At 51.5% G+C, this 19,013-nt stretch overlaps 1 protein-coding gene across 1 annotated transcript in view; it reads right to left on the reverse strand.

Annotated features, from left to right (window-relative positions):
* The window catches only part of SLC44A3 (solute carrier family 44 member 3), a 93,726-nt gene that overhangs the window by 2,171 nt on the left and 72,542 nt on the right, over positions 1 to 19,013 (reverse strand). Inside the window, exons 13-14 of the mRNA XM_021090183.1 lie at positions 3,685 to 3,822; positions 1,239 to 1,475 (exon numbers count right to left, since the gene is read on the reverse strand). Coding sequence (XP_020945842.1) covers positions 1,239 to 1,475; positions 3,685 to 3,822 — 375 coding nt within the window. The remainder of the gene's footprint in view (positions 1 to 1,238; positions 1,476 to 3,684; positions 3,823 to 19,013) is intronic.

Consider the following 19,013-nt stretch of genomic DNA (forward strand, 5'->3'; position numbering starts at 1 on the left):
AAAAAAGAGAGACCAGTGTTCTGTATCTGCACCGACTGGTAATCATTAGTTTGGCCACATCATTTTGGGGAATTTAAAGTTTCCCTGTTGAATTAAAATATCCCAGGGGGTAGATTTCAAAGTGAGGTTTGTTTGTTTTGTTTTTTGTCTTTTTGTCTTTTCTAGGCCTACACCCGCAGCATATGGAGGTTCCCAGGCTAGGGGTCTCATTGGAGCTGTAGCCGCCGGCCTACACCAGAGCCACAGGCAACGTGGGGTCGAAGTCGCGTCTGCGACCTACACCACAGCTCACGGCAACCCGGGATCCTTAACCCACTGAGCAAGGTCAGAGATCGAACCCGCAACCTCATGGTTCCTAGTTGGATTCGTTAACCATTGAGCCACGACGGGAACTCAAAGTGAGTTTGTAAATTAAAAATCAGAATAGTGTGAATCGGGGAAAGAAGACCTAGTTTAACTTCCTACCGCCGTCAGAAATATTTTCTTTGGTATTTTTATGTTTTATGTGGGGAAGAATGGGGATACATTTAATTATAAAACTATAGAAATGCTTGTTAAACTTCAGTGCCTGGCTGGACCAAGGGGTGCTTTGCATGCTCTGTTTAAAGGCAAAAAGGCTTTAATTCCTAGGTTCTGTGGCAGTAGAATGAGAGAAAATTGTTAAAATGGCATTTGACCCAGACCATGGAAAGAGATGAGAGACGTCGTTCAGCTGTTAAAATATCCCTGTCTGCAAAGGATAAGGCAAACGAGCAACAACTGTGTTGCCAAAGCTGCTGGAAACAGCTGCCTGCTATTTCCAGACAGCAGGTGCGGCTCAGCACTGTTGTGCCCTGGTTAACAAAGGGCCGAAGAATCGCAGTGCTGTCCATACGGGCACAGGAGGTGATCAGGTAGGTGTTCCCTAAAATGATGCTCGGGATGCAAAAATGTCTTAGAAAAAGAGCAACTGTGAAATCTCCACACGGTCAAAGGGCCAGAACCGCGTCTACCTCGGGTCGCTGGGTTAGTGTTAACTGTTGAGCTTCATGTCTCTGCAGGGAGAAGGTTTCCCTCAGGGAGACGGGATCTCACCTTTAGGAAATGCAACCCATGCCTCACCCTCAGGACATGTGGGGCAGGGGGCAGACGCTCCCCGAGCCCTCCAGGGCTGGGTGCGAGCCTCCTCCTGCTGTGAGCCTTCCACAGTGGCGGCTGTGAAGATGGAGGTTGAAACAGGAAATGAAATGTTTACTTACCAAAAACTCTTGGTCCATAAAGTAGGGCTTTTCCGCTGATCCATCGTTTGTTTCCAGGTCCGCAGCAAAACACAGGAAAAGTGCATCCAGCACAGTTTCAAACACAGATAAAAAACTATGGGCTACTAAGTAGGCAAAAAAAGCAACCAAAAGCAGTGGGATTGCCCACACCTGGAGCACACGGTTGTAGTTAAATGCCATCAGGCCTCCGAAAACAGTGAAACACACCACCAAGACCTGTTCAAAACAAGAGGTGGTTGCAAATCATCAGTCGGTTGGTTGGGTTATTTTAGAAACGATTTTGTCGGTAATGAGCAATAGTTCTTTGCAGTAAAAGGCACACATACACGCATCGGTGTGAGTGTGCATGTGCCTCATGGAGCACTCTTGGCAGAAATTTGGTAAAATGAAATAGGAAGGAAAAAAATGAAAAGCTATGATACCAAAAGAAAGCCCAGTTAATTTGGAGGATGGGAAGCGTATATACATTCTCATTTTAACTGTGCCTAATTTTTGTATTTACGTAGGTGTAATGATACCTCATAAAAATCTTGGTCTTTTTTTTTTCCCTGCTGAACACTAGAATCGTCATTTAAAAATTTTTTATAATTTTTTTATTTTTTGCCATTTCTTGGGCCACTCCCGCGGCATAGGGAGGTTCCCAGGCTAGGGGTCAAATCGGAACTGTAGCCTCTGGCCTACCCAGAGCCACAGCAACACGGGATCTGAGCCGCATCTGTGACCTACACCACAGCTCACGGCAACACCAGATCCCCAACTCACTGAGCGAGGCCAGGGATGAACCCATAACCTCGCGGTTCCTAGTCGGATCCATTAACCACTGAGCCACGATGGGAACTCCTTAAAGATTTTTTTTAATAAAGGCCATTTTTAAAAACAACAGTGCAACAATCCATTGAGTGGAGACACTGTAGTTTAATATTGATTACTTTCACCCAGGGGATTAAAGTGGGTGGGTTTTCCAGTGCTGGTCTAGGGAGATAATAGGATAATAGTCTTTGGCTATAGTAATTATTATACTTCCAGGAATATGATTACCAGCCAGGAGGTACCTAATTCTTTAATAGACACAATGGAGCCCATCTGGAGCGTCCATTGCACCACAGTATCCATGACAATGGACATGAAGGTCTGCCTGCTACTTCACTCAAAAGGCAGCCAGCCAGCCCTGGGTGTTGCATGTTCATTAGAAGCTCGTTAGCAACTCTGTTCCTCTTGGGAAACAGAGGAAAAGGAATTGCTGCCTAAAATAAAACAAGTGTGTTATAAAAATGAAACCTCATTCCAAAAATTTCTGCAAGTAGTTATTAGAAAATACATGATCCACAATCCTACGGAGCTCACGCAGGCAACATTACGGGTTTAAATACAGCCACGACTTAGGTTATTTAGGCTGCCTTGAGAGGCGGAATCAGATGGTTCTTCTAGAGTTTCTGTCACAGGAAAAGTCTCGGGCCCAGCTGAGCCCTAAAATACACGTGCAATTAGCACACACCCGTGAAATCCAAGCCTGTTCTAACTTGTTACTGACAGCTAGCTCTGATAGTAATGCACCAGGGACATACATCAAATGCCACAGAAGCACAAAATGCTAAATGAGGAGCTAAGAGTCCCTATCTTTGGCAATGGCCAGGCCACAACTGGAGCTGAGATCTTGTTCACTTTGGGGCACCACGAAGTCCCCAGCACGCAAGTCCTACGTGGAGGAATGGCTGGAAGAGGCAAGGGGTAGAGGGAGGGTCAGGATGTCTGTGGCCAAGAATTGGAAGGGCAGACAAGTCGAAGCAGGACCAGGCAAACCCAGTGGGTGACAACCCCACGAGACACACACACTAGCAGAGTGTAAAGAAACTCAGCTTGAGGCAGGGTCAAGTGAGGGCTGGAGCACCTCTTTGACTAATATTTCCGGTCGCTTCCCTACAACCCAGAAAGGAGGCATGTTCTATTTAGTTCATAGAATGAAAAATGAGGTTTTCATAAGATTTCATACAACTCCTTGGAAAAAGACAGCAGAAATGTAACTGGCTCCACTGGGCATGAACAATGCTGTCTTTATGGATTTAATGCCCTTAAATAACGTAGACATTCCATCAGGTGTCAGTACTATTTCGTATATGTTTATGACAAACAACCCCTAGAAGATATGAGAAAGTGGGGTTCAGAATGGAAGAAAGAATGGAGCACAGCTAAGATAAGACCAGGCTTTGAATCATGGCTCTGCCTGTTGTGGGCTCCTGGACAAGTTATTAAACCTTTGTTTCCTCATCCGCGAAATAAGGATACTTTATAGGACTGAGGATTTAAATGAGAGGACGAGACATCTGCCAGAAGCAATCAGGAAACAGCCGTCCTCTTTCAGAGTCTTGTCAGGTGGCTTCATTTTTGGATCCCAAGTTCCTTTATTGTTTTAGGGAAGACATCTCACCTTTCCAAGGAAAATGATGAAGTCTCCAAAGCAGTTAACAGATGTAAAGTGACTTGAATTCTTGGAGAAGAGTTTGAGAGCATCTTGTGCTGATGTACAAAAATCTGTCCCATTAATGGCAGTTGCAGTGTAGGCATTCTGAAACAAAAGACAATCGTTAAAAAGATGATGAGTCTTACTCTTCAAGGACAATATAAGGCCAATACAGAGTAGTATCAACATAGAGGAAAAGAGTTACTATAAACCACTATCTACACCCATAACAAGTCACGTCATTTTCAAAGTCGCTTCCAGGCTCTGGAGTATATGCACATGTGCTGTCACGTGATTGTAGTATGTGGAAAAGATAAGTAAGTATTTCTGGCCAATATGGGTTGAACACCTCTTTACAAACATGGAAATGATGAGTAAAGCATAAACTAATTTAAGGCACAGCAGGGTTTAAGGGCGGGACAGGAGGTTTAGGTGCTAGAAACAAAGCGGGACCCTAGGTAGTGGCAAGAGCTGAACCCACAGGCTCAATAAAAGCCTCAGGGGTGAGGGCTAGGGATTTAACCCCATGAGGGGAAGAAACAACGCCCAGGAAAATGAGCTGTCTGCACAAATTCAGACTCTACCCTCAAACTCAACCGGCCATCCCAGGAAACTGGTAAAGAAATGTCCCGGAAAAACCGCAATTACGAGGTCTGCGTGGAGGCAAAGCAAATCCACATCCCTCCAAGTGAAGGAAGGTGGAAGCCCAGACAACAGCCCTTGAAGAAGACGGAGAAGGGGCCACAGGAAAAATTTACAGATGGCTCAAGGACATGAACAGCACATCAAACAGGAGGAACTGTACCCTGAAAACAGTCTCAAACAAAGCCTTCAAGGACGTATGTGGAAGGTGTAAAGGAACTGGTCAGAATGGCCGTCATCAGAGTCTATAAACGACAGAGGCTGGAGAGGGTGTGGAGAAAAGGGAGCCCTCCTGCACTCTTGGTGGGAAAGCGAATTGGTACAACCACCGTGGAAGGCAGTATGCAGGTTCCTCAGGAAACTGCAGAACGACCATATGATCCGGCCATCCCACTGCTGGGCACATATCCAGACAAAATTATGTTTCAAAAAGACACATGCACCCCCAGGCACCGCAGCACTGCTCACGTTAGCCAAGACATGGAAACAACCGAAATGTCCACTGACAGACGAACGGATTTAAGAAGATGTGGTACATATACACAATGGAATACTACTCAGCCACTAAAAGAACAAAATAATGGCATTTGCAGCAACACAGATGCAACTAGATCTTATGCTAAGTGAAGTAAGTCAGCAAGAGAGACAAATACCATATGATATCACTTACATGTGGAATCTAAAATACGGCACAAATGAACTTACGTACAAAGCAGAAACAGACTCACAGACATGGAGAACAGACTGTGGTTGCCAAGGAGGAGTGGGATGGATGGGGAGTTTGGTGTTGGTAGATGCAAACTACTACATTTAGAATGGATAAATGAGCTCCCATTGTGGCTCAGTGGTTAAGAACCCAACGTAGTCTCCATGAGGATGCGGGTTCGATCCCTGGCCTCACTCAGTGGGTTAAGGATCTGTGTTGCTGCAAGCTGCGGTGTAGGTTGCAGTTGGGCTCAGATCCAGTGTTGCTGTGGTTGTGGTGTAGGCCTGCAGCTGCAGCTCCAATTCCACCCCTGGCCTGAGAACTTCTATACGCCACAGATGCAGCCATAAAAAAGGATAAGCAATGAGGTCCTGCTGTATAGAACTATACACAATCCCTTGGATAGAACATGCTGGAAGACAGTATGAGCAAAAGAATGTACATATATATGTATGACTGGGTCACTCTGCTACACAGGAGAAGTTGCACAGCCCTGTAAATTAACTATACTTTAATTAGAAATAAATAAATAAGATGGGAAGAAACAGTGACTACGAGGAATGAACAGTGGGAGTTCCCGTCGTGGCTCAGCGCGTTACAAACCCGACTAGTATCCAAGAGGATGAGAGTTTGATCCCTGGCCTTGCTCAGCGGGTTAAAGATCCGGCGTTGTCACAAGCTGTGGTATAGGTCACAGATGTGGCTTGGATCCCATGTTGTTGTGGCTGTGGTGTAGGTCGGCAGCTGTAGCTCCAATGTGACCCCTAGCCTGGGAGCCTCCATATGCTGTAGGTAGGCCCTAAAAAGCCAAAAAAAAAAAAAAAAAAAAAAAAAAAACAGCTTGTATGAAAAATGAAGCAGAGTAGAACACAGAATAGAAATTCTAGGAATGAACAGATATACAACTTAAATGGTGCAGTGTCATTGCTATATATGAGTTATTTTCCTTTAAATAGGAAATAATAAGCATTTCATGTTGCTCTCTATTTTTTCTAATTCTACTTTTTTTTTTTTTTGGTCTTTTTAGGGCCCTAACCACGACACATGGAGGTTCCCGGGCTAAGGGTCGAATTGGAGCTGTAGCTGCCAGCCTACACCACAGCCACAGCAATTCGGGATCCAAGCCTCGACTGCGACCTACACCATAGCTCACAACAATGCCAGATCCTCAACCCACTGAGCAGCGAGGCCAGGGATCGAACCCGCATGGTTACTAGTCGGGTTCGTTAACCGCTGAGACACAATGGGAACTCCTATAATTCTAATTTTTAATAAATACATGTTTATCAGGAGTGTGTGTGTGCACATGTGTAGCTAGGGCATGTTTAGACTACTTCAAATATTTTGCTGTTATAAATAACGATGCAATTAAAATCTTAATTTCCTGATTTGGGATAATTTTTAAGGATAAATTTCCAGAAATGAGATTACTAACTCTAAGAGGACGAGTGGTTGTGTGTATCATGTGAGATTTCTTGGGTCATTTTTTCAAAACACCTTCTAACTCTATAATTTCAAAACCACCTATGTCTTATATTTCCCTTGAAATCCTTAAACTGCTACTTGCACTGCAGTTTCTAACAAAGAATGTATGCCTTCCCTGGGAAAATACACTGGAATGCTACCTGCTTGGGTTTTGCCTTTCCTTTTGGCTTAAAGGATGAAAGGTTTTTTTTTTTAAATCTCATGGTATAAAACTAATCCTTTGATACACCCATTCACAACCATTGTAAAGAAACCCGTGTGGAGCCCATTGCAGGGATCCAGCCCCCCATGAGCAGGTCTGAATCGGGGTGTGAGGCAGAGGGAACGTGGTGGGGGTAGGAGGAGTGCGGGGTGTGAGTCACACAATGACAGAATCCTCCTTCTTAACTCCCTCCTCCCCACGGCCCACGAGAGGCAAATATTTGGTTCTCAAAGATGAAAAGCTGGGTACCCCCTCCCCCACGGGGCTCCCTGCTTGCCTCCCTCAGAGGGGATATTCTGAGCCAGATGAGGTCCTTGCCGAAGTGCCTTAATGATATTCCACAGGAGCGCTTGGTTTCTGACAATTTGCTTTAAAACCCCAAACTGGGGAGTTCCTGTCGTGGCTCAGTGGTCAATGATCCGACTAGGAACCATGAGGTCTCGGGTTCGGTCCCTGGCCTTGCTCAGTGGGTTGAGATCCGGTGTTGCTGTGAGCTGTGGTGTAGGTCACAGAGGTGGCTCGGATCCCGCGTCACTGTGGCTCTGGTGTAGGCCAGCAGCTACAGCTCCGATTCAACCCCTAGCCTGGGAACCTCATATGCCATGGGAGCGGCCCAAGAAATGGCAAAAAGACAAAAAAAAAAAAAAAAAGAAAAGCCCCCAAACTGGCTGTTGGTGGACTTAGGTCCCCCAGTGTCAGGACTTAAGTCTGGAGGAGGGATGGGGAAACTCACTGCTCATTAATGATTAAGCATCTCTGATCACCTAAGGCTCTCAGAGCCGGGCCTCCGAGTCTCCCCCTGACGACACAATGCGGGGCGGGCAGGCAGAGGATGACGTAATCTTTCTTTACAGACTGGAATCCAAGGTCAAGGGCATTGCCCACATGCTCTGGAACATCAGGGAGCTCCTTTTTGTTCTTCATTCTAACTTTCTGGACATGACACTATCAATTATTATTTAAAAGCTGTTTAAAGGCGCAGTGGTCAAGGACTTCCCCTCATGGCTCAGCGGTAACAAACCTGGCTAGTATCCACGAAGATGCGGGTTTGATCCCTGGCCTTGCTCAGCAGGTTAAGTACTCGGCGTTGCCATAGCTGTGGTGTACACCGGCAGCTTTAGTCCCGATGACACGTCCTAGCCATATGGAACATCCATGTGCCACAGGCGTGGCCCTATAAAATCCAAAAAAAAAAAAGTCACAGTGGTTCAGGTAATAAGCACAGGCCCTTCTTAGTGTTAGGCTCCAATCCTAATTCTTACCACCAACTGCCTGAGCAGTTGTGGGCAGATGATTTAACTCCTCTCAGACTTTAATGTCCTCACCTGTAATGTGAGTTATAGCACCTACTGCAAAGGGACGTTGGGAGGATTAAAGACCAGGTTGCCGGAGTTCCCATTGTGGCGCAGTGGTTAATGAATCCAACTAGGAACCATGAGGTTGCAGGTTTGATCCCTGGCCTCACTCAGCGGGTGAAGATCTGGCGTTGCTGTGGTGTAGGTCACAGACGCGGCTTGGATCCTGCGTTGCTGTGGCTCTGGCGTAGGCGGGAGGCTACAGCTCTGATTCGACCCCTAGCTTGGGAACCTCCATATGCCTCGGGAGAGGCCCTAGAAAAGCAAAAACACAAAAAAAAAAAAAGAACAGGTTCCCTATGAAGCACGGAGCAGAGCGCAGGCCCAGCAAGCACATAATAAAGGGTGGCCTTTTCCTGCAGCCCCTCGCCAGCGATGATCTCATTTACACCCGGGAAACCGGGCCGCTCTCTAAGCAGCAGAGACCGGCCAGGAGGGGCAGCCGGGCCCTCTGTTTCTCCATCCACAGGCGCCACTCCCTCGTGCTCACGGGGACCCAGGAGGGGCAGGGCCCGCTTTCCAGAGCGCAGCCCGGGCCCACCGGGCCCGCCTCGCAGAGGCCGCTCCACCCCTCCGCACCGCTGGTATTTCACCCCACAGGCCACGCGCCTCCGCCTCTGCTTTGGGTCCGGTCGCCAGCCCCCCCCCGCCCCTCTGCCCCTGGGCTGGGGCTCCTGCCTCCTACTGGGATACAGCTCCTGCGGGCCGGCCTTTCCTACCGAGCCCGGCCTCCCAGTCAGCTGAACACGCCGGATCCTAAGCAAGGCAAGAAGATTGGCCCTTGGCTCAACGAGAGGGAGGACCGAGTGTGGCAAGGTAACAAACGAAGAAATGAGGCAGGCTTGCTCAGGGTTAAGATAGGCATGGTGTGGGGGCGCGCGGCGTTGTGGCTGGGGGGGCTAAGCTTGACGATGGGATAGGAGGTGTAAAAAAAAAAAAAAAAAAAAAGATGGCACTTCCTCCCGCATGTGTTGATGCCACAGATCTCCGGGCCACAGCCGTTCATCTTTGTTCATGAATTGTGCTCAGAAAGAGGACATTATAACTGCCCCGACACAGAAATGCTCTAGATCCTTCCTGTAGCTACCGGACACTGATATTTTACCACAGGGTCCACGCCGAGCACCTGGAGAGGCCTAGCATTAATGTCTGAATGAAGAGCCGGAGGAGGGGAGGCTGGCTTGGGGCACAGGGCATGCACGGGGCACAGGGCATGCACGGAGTACAGGGATGCATGGAGCACTGGCGCCCTTTCAGCCTGAGTGTGGTGCTGAGTGCTCAGTGCTGGGCGTCCCAGCTTGCCTGGCTGACGGAAGGCGGGCGAAGATGCTAAGGCCACCTGCAGGTGCCACCGGTTCCTGGGAAGGACTGGACATGATGAGGAACAGCAAAGACATTGGTTGTGGGGGTTAATCGGGAGATCCTGAAGCAAGGAAAAAGGAGCCAGTGGCACCAGGCTTTTAATTTATGACCAGACAAAACTCAGTGTGCGTGTTTCTTTAGCATCACCAAACAAGGAGACACGTCTGTGTCTTGAACGTGAATGTCTGAAAACACCAGATGGATACGAGGAAGGATTCTCCACTTGACAGCGAAAGCATGAGCTGCAACTCAACGCCAGCACAGGAGAGAGAGCCGCCGGAGGGAGCCCAGCCGGAGCGGAGGATGGGGCACGGGGCGGGGTGGGTAGAAGCCTTCAGAGAGTGGCATTCAGCTGGTCCCCCGCAGGGCACGAGGATGGGTGAGGCGCTGAGGTGGACTCGGAGCTCAAGCACAGGAGTGGGATGAGATTCCCCCAGCCCTGACTTTGGCGGGGCTCAAACGCTGGGCTGCGGAACAGAGGGACTGACGGGAAGGTCCAGCCTGTGCTTCCCGACGCCCACCCCCACCCAGGAAGGTTCAGGGCAGCTCTCTCAGCTCCAGCTTCATCACAGCCCTACGCGTCCCAGGGCTAATTGTCACCAAAGCCTTTGCGGAGCCCCCAGGCACCCTGACCGGGCCTCCTGGGCTCTGCTGAGTCGTGCGGAAGGCCCTGTGACCACCCGTCCATGGAGCACCTGGGTGCCTGAGCAGCCATAAGCGGGGCGTCAGGCCCGATGAGAAGGAGCTCTCCTCTGGGGAGAAAGTAAAAAGATGAGGAACCGGAACTCTTTCCGGGTGCTCTGCTCCCCTCCACCCCTCCAAGAGAGGCCTTAGTGATGGTCCCGAGTGGCCTGCCACAGGCCTGGCGGTAGCTTCCTAATTTGTTCCTGTGGCTTTTTTTTTTTGGTTTCGCTTTTGCTGTCCATAGGCAGGTGTGCCACTTCCATGTGTAAGTAAATATCAACCACCACGAATGATGGCACGCACTCGCCGGGTACGTACTCTCTGCCAGGCGCTATTCCACGTTCCCCCGAGTGCACTGAATCCTCTTAACGACCACACCTGGATGATGAGGGGTTGTGGAAACGAGAGCACAGGGAGGTCAGGGGGGCACCCCGTCACACACCTGCGCCCGGCGCGGCACCCCTTACACGAAGGGGACCTCTGACTCACTCGGGCCCTTCTGCAGGAAAAGATTTACTTTGAGCCACACTCTGTTTTTCCTTCCTAAGGCTCAAAGTAAGAAAGCGGTGCTTTCAGGAGCCACGTCATTGAAAAGAGCCAAGGAGGTGGCAGGATGACGGTTGGGTAGGAAGAGGCGGGTTTCCAATCCGTTACTTAGACGGGCTGAACCGCCGCCGCCGCCACCGCTGAGTGACGGCACCCCCACGCCAGCCCTCGGGTCCCTGGAAAGACGCATCGCGTCTGCGCAGTACGTGGGAGGGGACCTGGCTGTTACCGAATTATCTGGTCTCGTCTGTTGGCCACCACCCAGTGAAATCGTCACTGTGGCTGCATTATTCCCATTCTATAGAAAATTCCAATTTTTGTAGAGAAAGAAAAGATTTAAGTGTACTTCTAGGTAGCAGAAACGCCGGATTACCTCTTTAATTTACTTTGAGAGTGGTCCAAGAATGTTCGTTGCATCTCACACAGAAAGACCAGCTTTGCTCCTCCAGCAGCGGGGCCTCCACCAGCAGGGCCGGCTGCTCCTCCACCCACTAAACTGAGGCGGCCCTTCTTCTGGTGGCGGAGCTGTGAACCCGAGCTTCTGTTGACTCTTCCAAAGGTAAACAGCTTCCCTCGGCGGCACCGGAGGAAAGGCATTTGCCAGCAGCCAGGCCGTGAATAGCCAGCTTTATTTCTGGAAGGCCTTCCTAACAAAGTTCTGATATTTGTGAACTCAAAATAAAACAAGAACCATGAAAACAAACCCGAGAAACCGGATGATGAATAAATAACACCGCCATTCATACTTTGCTCGGAACCGAAGGAAAATACAGGCAAGGCCGAGCCCAGACCCATCCCCAGGCAGCCGAGAGTCTTTTCTAGTTAACACCTGCGGGGACCCACAAGCTAGTTTCATCTCGGATCAGGTTTTGATCACACACCCGACCTCCGGACCTGCTTGCCGCTCGGATCCATCCCAGAGTTCACGGCTCCCCAGCTGCAAAAGTCCGGTGCGAGGGCGAGTGGTGAAACCAGCCAGGCGCCTCTGGGGTTGGGAGCAGGCAAGGAGGTGGGCTGGAGGCAGGAACTCGCCCTGGGCTAAGGCCTGACGCTGCCAGTGAAAGCCAGGCACTTAGCCGTGATATCCTGTTTGCTCTGTTAAAATGTCTTGACTTTTTGCCCTTTTTTTTTTTTTTTTAAATAATGACTTTATCATTTTCATGCTCATCATTAAAGAAAGTCAAACAATATCGACAGAGACTAAGAAGAAAGCTGGAAAACCACTCTGATCCCACCTCTCAGAAGTAAGCATTGCTCACATCACACGGACCTCACCCAGATGTTTCCTGCAAAGATACATAGAAGGGAGACGGGGAGAGGAATGGGGACACGTCAGCTGTAAAAATGGAACTTAAAAGAACTGCTCAAATTAAAGCATGAGGAGTTCCTGCCGTGGCACAGTGGAAACAAATCTGACTAGTATCCATGAGGACGCAGGTTCCATCCCTGGCCTCGCTCAGTGGGTTAATGATCCGGCATTGCCGTGAGCTGTGGTATAGGTCACAGGAACGGCTGTGGCTGTGGTATAAGGCTGGCAGCTGCAGCTCTGATTCGACCCGTAGCTCGGGAACCTCCATATGCCGTGGGTGCAGCCCTAAAAAGACAAAATAAATAGGTAAATTAAAGCATGAACATGAATTCGACTTCAACAAATGAAACTGGAGAAACACCAGAATGTCTGATAAACGTACCTTTACACACTTAGGGTTCTAAAAAAAACTTTCTAAAATTACCATGAGAAACGTTCAGAGGTCGTGGCAGCGGTAACGAATCGACTAAACATGAGTTCTTCATCCTGCCTGTCAGTGGTTAACGATCGCTTGCGTGAGTGTGTGGGTTCAGACCGCTCGGATCCGATGCTGTTCAGAGGTTAAGTGCTTATTTATTTATTTTTTTTTTTGTCTTTTTTTTTTTTGCTATTTCTTGGGCCGCTCCCACGCATATGGAGATTCCCAGGCTAGGGGTCTAATCGGAGCTGTAGCCACTGGCCTATGCCAGAGCCACAGCAACGCTGGATCCAAGCCGCGTCTGCAACCTACACCACAGCTCACGACAATGCCGGATCGTCAACCCACTGAGCAAGGGCAGGGACCGAACCCGCAACCTCATGGTTCCTAGTCAGATTCATTAACCACTGCACCACGATGGGAACTCAGAGTGCTTATTTTTTTTTAACACTGTGGCTTAAGTTTTGGCAGCATGGACAGTGAAGGATGAGTCCTCTCACACTTCCTCCTGCCTCCTCAGTTTGTGCGTTTCATTATTACTCCAACTTTGTCGGGACTTTGAACATTTCCAGCCTCTTTAGTGATGACAGTGCTGGGTCCTTAACGGAGAGTCCCCAGCACAGCTGCCCCTGCTCTGGGCCGGCCACACTGACACTCACCCTGTGCGGCTCATGCCCTTTGAATGGAGAAAGGAAGATGCTCTTGGCAAACCAAGAACGACCTCCACATGGTATTTCTTCCGACAAAGCCCACTTCAGTTCATTGGTGCATCTGCTCCTTAGGAGAATGTCGTCAGTCCTCGGTGCTACCGTCAGGGCCGCCCCAACAAGAAAGGGCAGCTCTTCTGAGCTTGTATTTCTTTTTGTCCTGCTGCCTTGCTCCTCTTAGCAGATGCTCCAGGCTGTGGGGAGGTGGCAGGAACCAGGGCAGGTGCTGAGAAAGGAGGGGCTTGTACTCAGTCACCCTTCCATCCGCAGCAGTAGGGGAGGGGGGCCTCCATCCACAGAAGTGGGGGGGGTGCACTGAGTCAGGCCAACAGGCTTGGGTTCTTGGATCTCGCTGAGTTTCCTTGTGGCCACCTCGATGGAGGAAGACACAGGCACGGCGACCAGGCCCGGAGGGCTCTGCACCCCACTGAGATGCCTCCTGATGAAGTCATCTGGCCTCAGCTGTCTCGCTCGCAGGTGAACCCAAGTCTAGCAAATGCTTCTCCCTGCCCCAGCCCTGCGCCAGCTGGGCCCCCGTAAAAGGCCAAAGGAGGGGAGAGCTCGAAGGACTTCGGATTCCGCATCCACCCGCTGAAACGTTTAGGAACTTTCTGGCCCCGCCAGACAGGAATGCCACGAGCCACAGTTCTCAGTCCTCTCCTGTTTTTCCCGACCGCCTTCCTCCCGTGTCGCAGAGATGAGACTCCCAGTGGAAGCAGGACTGTCCCTCTCTGCTGAGAGTGTGGGTGGCTTGCTTTGCTCCCCTGACCTCTGTGTCTCTTTGCTTCTGTGTCTGCTCCTTCTTTCATCTCCAGAGGCCTCATTCCAGCAGGACGGGGGCTGTGTGCTGATCCCCCAGTGAGGGGACAGAGCAGATGGGGGGTGCAGGCAAGAGGACACCCAGTCCGCACGTCTCCCTGGCTTTGTGATTTCTGAAACTGTAGGCTCTCAGGCCCCTTCCTACCTGAGGAGAAGGTGCGGGAAGGGGGTTCCTGCCGTGACCCAGGGGTCTGGGAGTAGCAGGTGGGCATGAAGGTCTCCCCTCCCCCGATGAGAGCGTGAGTCTCTACAGAGCTGGGGGTCCTGACTAGGCCTCTGCTTTTTTTTTTTCTTCTTTTTAAGACTGCGCCTGCAGCATATGGAAGTTCCAGGGCCAGGCGTCCATTGGAGCTAGAGCTGCCAGCCTACACCACAGTGACAGCAGTACCAGATCTGTGCCATGTCTGTGACCTAGGCAGCAGCTTGCGGCAGCGCCGGACCCTTAACCTGAGCGAGGCCAGGGATCGAACCTGCATCCTCATGGATACTAGCTGGAGTTGGGTTCTTAACCTGATGAGCCACTATGGGAACTTCTGCTACTTCCTTTTTTTTTTTTTTTTAGCAGTGCACAGAGGAGGGGCAAGTCTCCAAGGGGACGGGCTGGCTCCCAGGGTCTGGGTTTGCCAGGAGTGAGGGGGTTCCAGAGACGTGGGGTGTTCCTGCTGAAACCAGAACAGCCTCAGACAAAGCAGGAGGGCTGGTTACCTGACCCCTGTGGTTACCAGGACCACAGATGCCTTCAGAAGACTCCAGCTTCCCAAGCAGGGCCTGAAGGAGCCATGCAGATGCGAAGATGGATCTCTCAAGGGCGGCCTGAGTGCCCTCGTGTCTGGGCTACCCGACTCCGGTACCTCCATGGGGCGGTGGGGGCGGGGCACGAAAAACAGACTGCACGTCCTCCTGGTCCCATGGAATGGGGGCCCAGAGCCAGAAATTAGGCTGAGGAACATCATACAGTACATAGATGTAATTTTAACAGGTGCATCTGCAGCATACAGATGTTCCTGGGCCAGGGACTGACTGTGAGTTACAGCTGCAGCAATGCCAGATCCTTTAGCCCACTGAGCCCAGCCAGGGATCGAACTCCCATTCCCCAGTGACCCAAGCCACTGCAGTAGGATTCATAACCCGCTGCATCACGGAGGCAACTCCGATACCGCATTTCTTGCGCATCTAAGACTGTGGCTGATTCACACCCTGTGCAAGGCAAAGGCCTCACAGTCAAAGCCAACGCTGAGGAGCGCAGCCCAGAGCGCCGCCGGCCTCTAGCTTGGGGCAGAACACGGAGCCAGCAGCTGCCGTGGCAGAGTCGCTTTTATTCCCTCAACCACTGTGACTCACACCTCCTCTCTCTCTCTTTTTCACCTTTTATGCATCCTCTAGTCCCTGACCAAAATCACTTCCTTCTCCCACGGCGTCTAATGTCGAAGACAAGACAGTGGGGGAGCGGCCGCTGAGGACTGCACTGCCGTGGGGCTCAGAGGCTCCGAAGGGAGGAGGGAGGCCCTGAGCTTCAGAGGTGGCCCCGCTGAGCCTCGGACCATGACCCTGTTCCAGAAGCAGATGCAGAAGAAGAGAAATGGCATGAGGAAACCTGCGCTGCCGCAGGAAGAAGATTCGACTTGGAGTCAGAGCTACTTAATGGTTTCGTTTCATTGCCCACACACTAGATGAACCTGGGCCATGTCGCACGTAATCTGTGATCATCTTCGCATGTCTTGAGCATGTAGGATAAAGCTGAGAACTTGGACTCTGAGAGGTCTAGCCTCCATTTGAACCGTCCTGCCACCCTCCCCCCAACATCACGGATGACAGTCCAGGCTCCGTGGGCAGCAAGGCGTCCACAGCAGACACCAGCCTGCGGATGAGGAGAACACGGGAGGAGTCGGTGGGCAGCTGCTTCAGCCCCACATCGACCACTGCTCATCAGAGCACAGTGTGCGCCCGTGTCACCTGCTTCCTTATTCACAGGGAAATTGGGTTTTGCTGCCTCCATCTAAGTTTTCACAGGTCAAAGCTAAAAACACAGGCCAGCTCCCTTAGCACATTTGCAGCGTACGCAGACCACATTATGACGAGAAGGGACAAAGGACATCAGGGGTTTGCTTCATGTCCTGCATGAAGCTCAGACCTGCGAAAGGAGCCTGACAGAGAAGCAACGGGTGTTTCCTTGGATCGGATGACGTTCTGAAACGGGGGTGTTGGAAAGAGCCCGGGTTGACTTCCCCAGGCAGTGACACGACCACCCTTGACTGCTGAAAACAGAGCGAAGGGGAAGAATACAAGTGCCAGGTGCAGAAAAGCCGGGGCCGGATGGATGAGCTGTGCGGGGCCTGTTTCCTTAACCTCGGGCCACGGTCACTTTTGTCTCCTGGTCCGGGGCTTGGATCTGAGTGCTGGCCTTCCCTCACCATCACCCTTCTCGAGGGGAGACCTGGGCATCATTCTGGACTGCAAGGACCAGAAGGGCCACTCTGAGCAACTCAGCGCCCCCCAGCAAGTCACTAGCGCAGTGCTTCTGGCTGAGGGTGGGTGTGGAAGAGGAAGGCGTAGCGGGAGGAGCACGTCTCCGTGGAGGCTGATACGCCCCCAACAGCCCAGGAACCCAGCACCGCTCCCAGCGACCAGGACAGACTCAGAGCTCATACGCTTCGCGGGTTGATAATAACGACAGTGACTCCCCTCATTCAGCACGTACCTCGACGTGCTGGGCACAACACCCAGATCTTGGCTATAACATTATCTCCTTCGTGGTTTAGAATCATCCTGGGAGACGGGCATCGTCACACCCAGTCTGTCTGGCAAATGGCAGACCTGCAATATCTGGAGAACATGAGGATGAACCAAGCGGCTACTCGCCCTCCTTCCCCTGACAGAAGAAACTGCCATTTGTGGAGCAAGGGCTAAGAGCCCGACCCCACGCTCTGCTTCCGTATATTAGTTCAAGGAGCCCTGCAGCTGCCCACGACGTAGGTGTGAAGGACTGTGCTTTATATGTGGGGACACCGAGCTGAGCAGGAAGATGACGTCACCTGTCCAACCGGGCACAGTACATGCAGGAGCTACGATCCCAACCCAGACCTGCTGCCTCCTTCCCACGCCATCGCTCTGCGGGGGGGGGGATGGACATGTGGTCCAGGTCTGGGCAGGGGCGGGGGGGGGGGGAGAGGAAGAAGGAGCCCTCTTAGGAAGCAGGCAAATCTCTTCCAGAAGAAAGGCAAGGGCTGAGGTGTAGGGAGAAGAGCGGACGCCTGGAGAAGAAAGCTAGGGCCTCGGTACCGTTGGTAAGAGGCGAGATCCCGCCCTTCCGAGGTTCCGGGGTGCCCACCTCTGCCTTGTGAGACTGGGCCCGACCTGCATGTCGCCCAAAGGATGGGGGATCTGCACATAGTTCTGCTTGCAAGGCGGGCCTGGGCGGCTCACAGCGGCCTTCTGTGTAATGGGATGGACTCGTCTGGCCCGAGGCTCAGTGATGCTGGAGAGAGGACACGGGGAGAGAAGAGGAGAGTCAGGAAGCCCTGCCCACTGGGACCCTGCTGGAAGCACCCGAGCCCTCCGGACCCCAGATTCTTCTGGCCTGAAGGGCAGGCGCCCCATGGTCTCTAAAGCTCTGGGTCTGAGCTCCTCTTGTGCAAGGGTGCCTGTGGGCTGGGGAAGCCCTGTGTTCAAGTCCCAGTGGGGTAACCCCATGTGCGTATTTCTGTGACCAGGGACCTCCTTCAGCTGATACCTCGCACTCCTTCCCAGCAGAGGCGGCCGACTCGAGGGCCTGGGTGAGTCTGGAGGCAGGAGCAGGCCACACAGGCTGGCTGGCCCCTTGCGGTTCTCTTGGGATCCACCTGCCACCGGAAGCACACCTTCTCCGCTGTCGGCTAAATTGCCAGGGGAGACCCCAGGGCAGGTCTACACTGCTGGCTGGGCCTGGGAGAGCGTGAACTGGCCCTCTCCAGTTTCCAGGGTGAAACATTAACGAGCTCTCCCTATGTGTGTTTTCCAACCCGGCGACTGGTTGTTCGAGGAGATAATTTTAATCTTCCTCTGCTGTCTCTTGGGTCTCTTAGGTATTCAGAATGTGGGCAAGGAAGAGGGGTGACTTACTGTGTGCCCCACATCTTAGCGCTCAGCCCTGCTGCCTTCCTGCTGTCTAACCCAGGGCAGGTTGCTATTAACCTCCCTGAACCCAAGTGTCCTCTTCTATTAAAAAAAGAAAAAAGGAGTTCCCATTGCAGCTCAGTGGTTAAGAACCTGACTAGTATCCATGAGGATGCAGGTTCAATCCCTGGCCTTGTTCAGTGGGTTAAGGATCCGGCATTGCTGTGGCTGTGGTGTAGGCCAGCAGCTCCAGCTCCGATTCGACCCCTAGTCTGGGAACTTCCATAGGCTGCAAGTGCAGCCCTAACAAGCAAAAAAAGAAAAAAGAAAAAGAAAAAAAGAAAAAGAAAAGAGAAAGAAAAGGGTGAGAATCATGCCTCCTTACAGGATTTTTTGTGAGACTAAAGGAAGTAAATACACGTAAAGCAGTGAGCATGGCGCTTGGCACACGTGCGTACCAGAGAAGTGGCAGGTGTTCCTGTCTTCAGGACCCGCACATCTTGGAGGGAGCGTAACAGTTGCCTCCCAAGAGGATTTTCAGATTAGCTGAGGGCCCTTGCATAACTCACCCTCCCTTCCCTATAGAGAGGCAATTATTCAGTCAACAAACATTAACTGCTTCTCTGAGAAGGGAGAAGAATTTCAAGTCAAGAAGGACTTCAGAGTCCAACCTAAGATGCCAGCTGCTCCCTGGGCCTTTCCCCAGAAGGAGGAGAGGCTGCAGGGGCCCCTGGGGGTAGGGCGTTAGAGCCACACCCTCCTGAGCCGACAGGCCCACAGCAGGTGGAAGCTGGGCCCCGGGGAGGCTGTCCCCAGGAAGCCACGTAAAGCCCCGTCCCAGCTCAGCAGGTTCCCAGCCATGCTCCAGGAAACGTGAGGATACAGTCAGTTTTCTCCCAGACAGTCTGGGGCCCCTGACAAATAGGAGTCTCAATTCCTTTCTATCTAAAGTCAGGACAGTAGCATCTG

Source organism: Sus scrofa, chromosome 4 (assembly GCF_000003025.6).
Source record: "Sus scrofa isolate TJ Tabasco breed Duroc chromosome 4, Sscrofa11.1, whole genome shotgun sequence".
NCBI lineage: Eukaryota > Metazoa > Chordata > Mammalia > Artiodactyla > Suidae > Sus > Sus scrofa.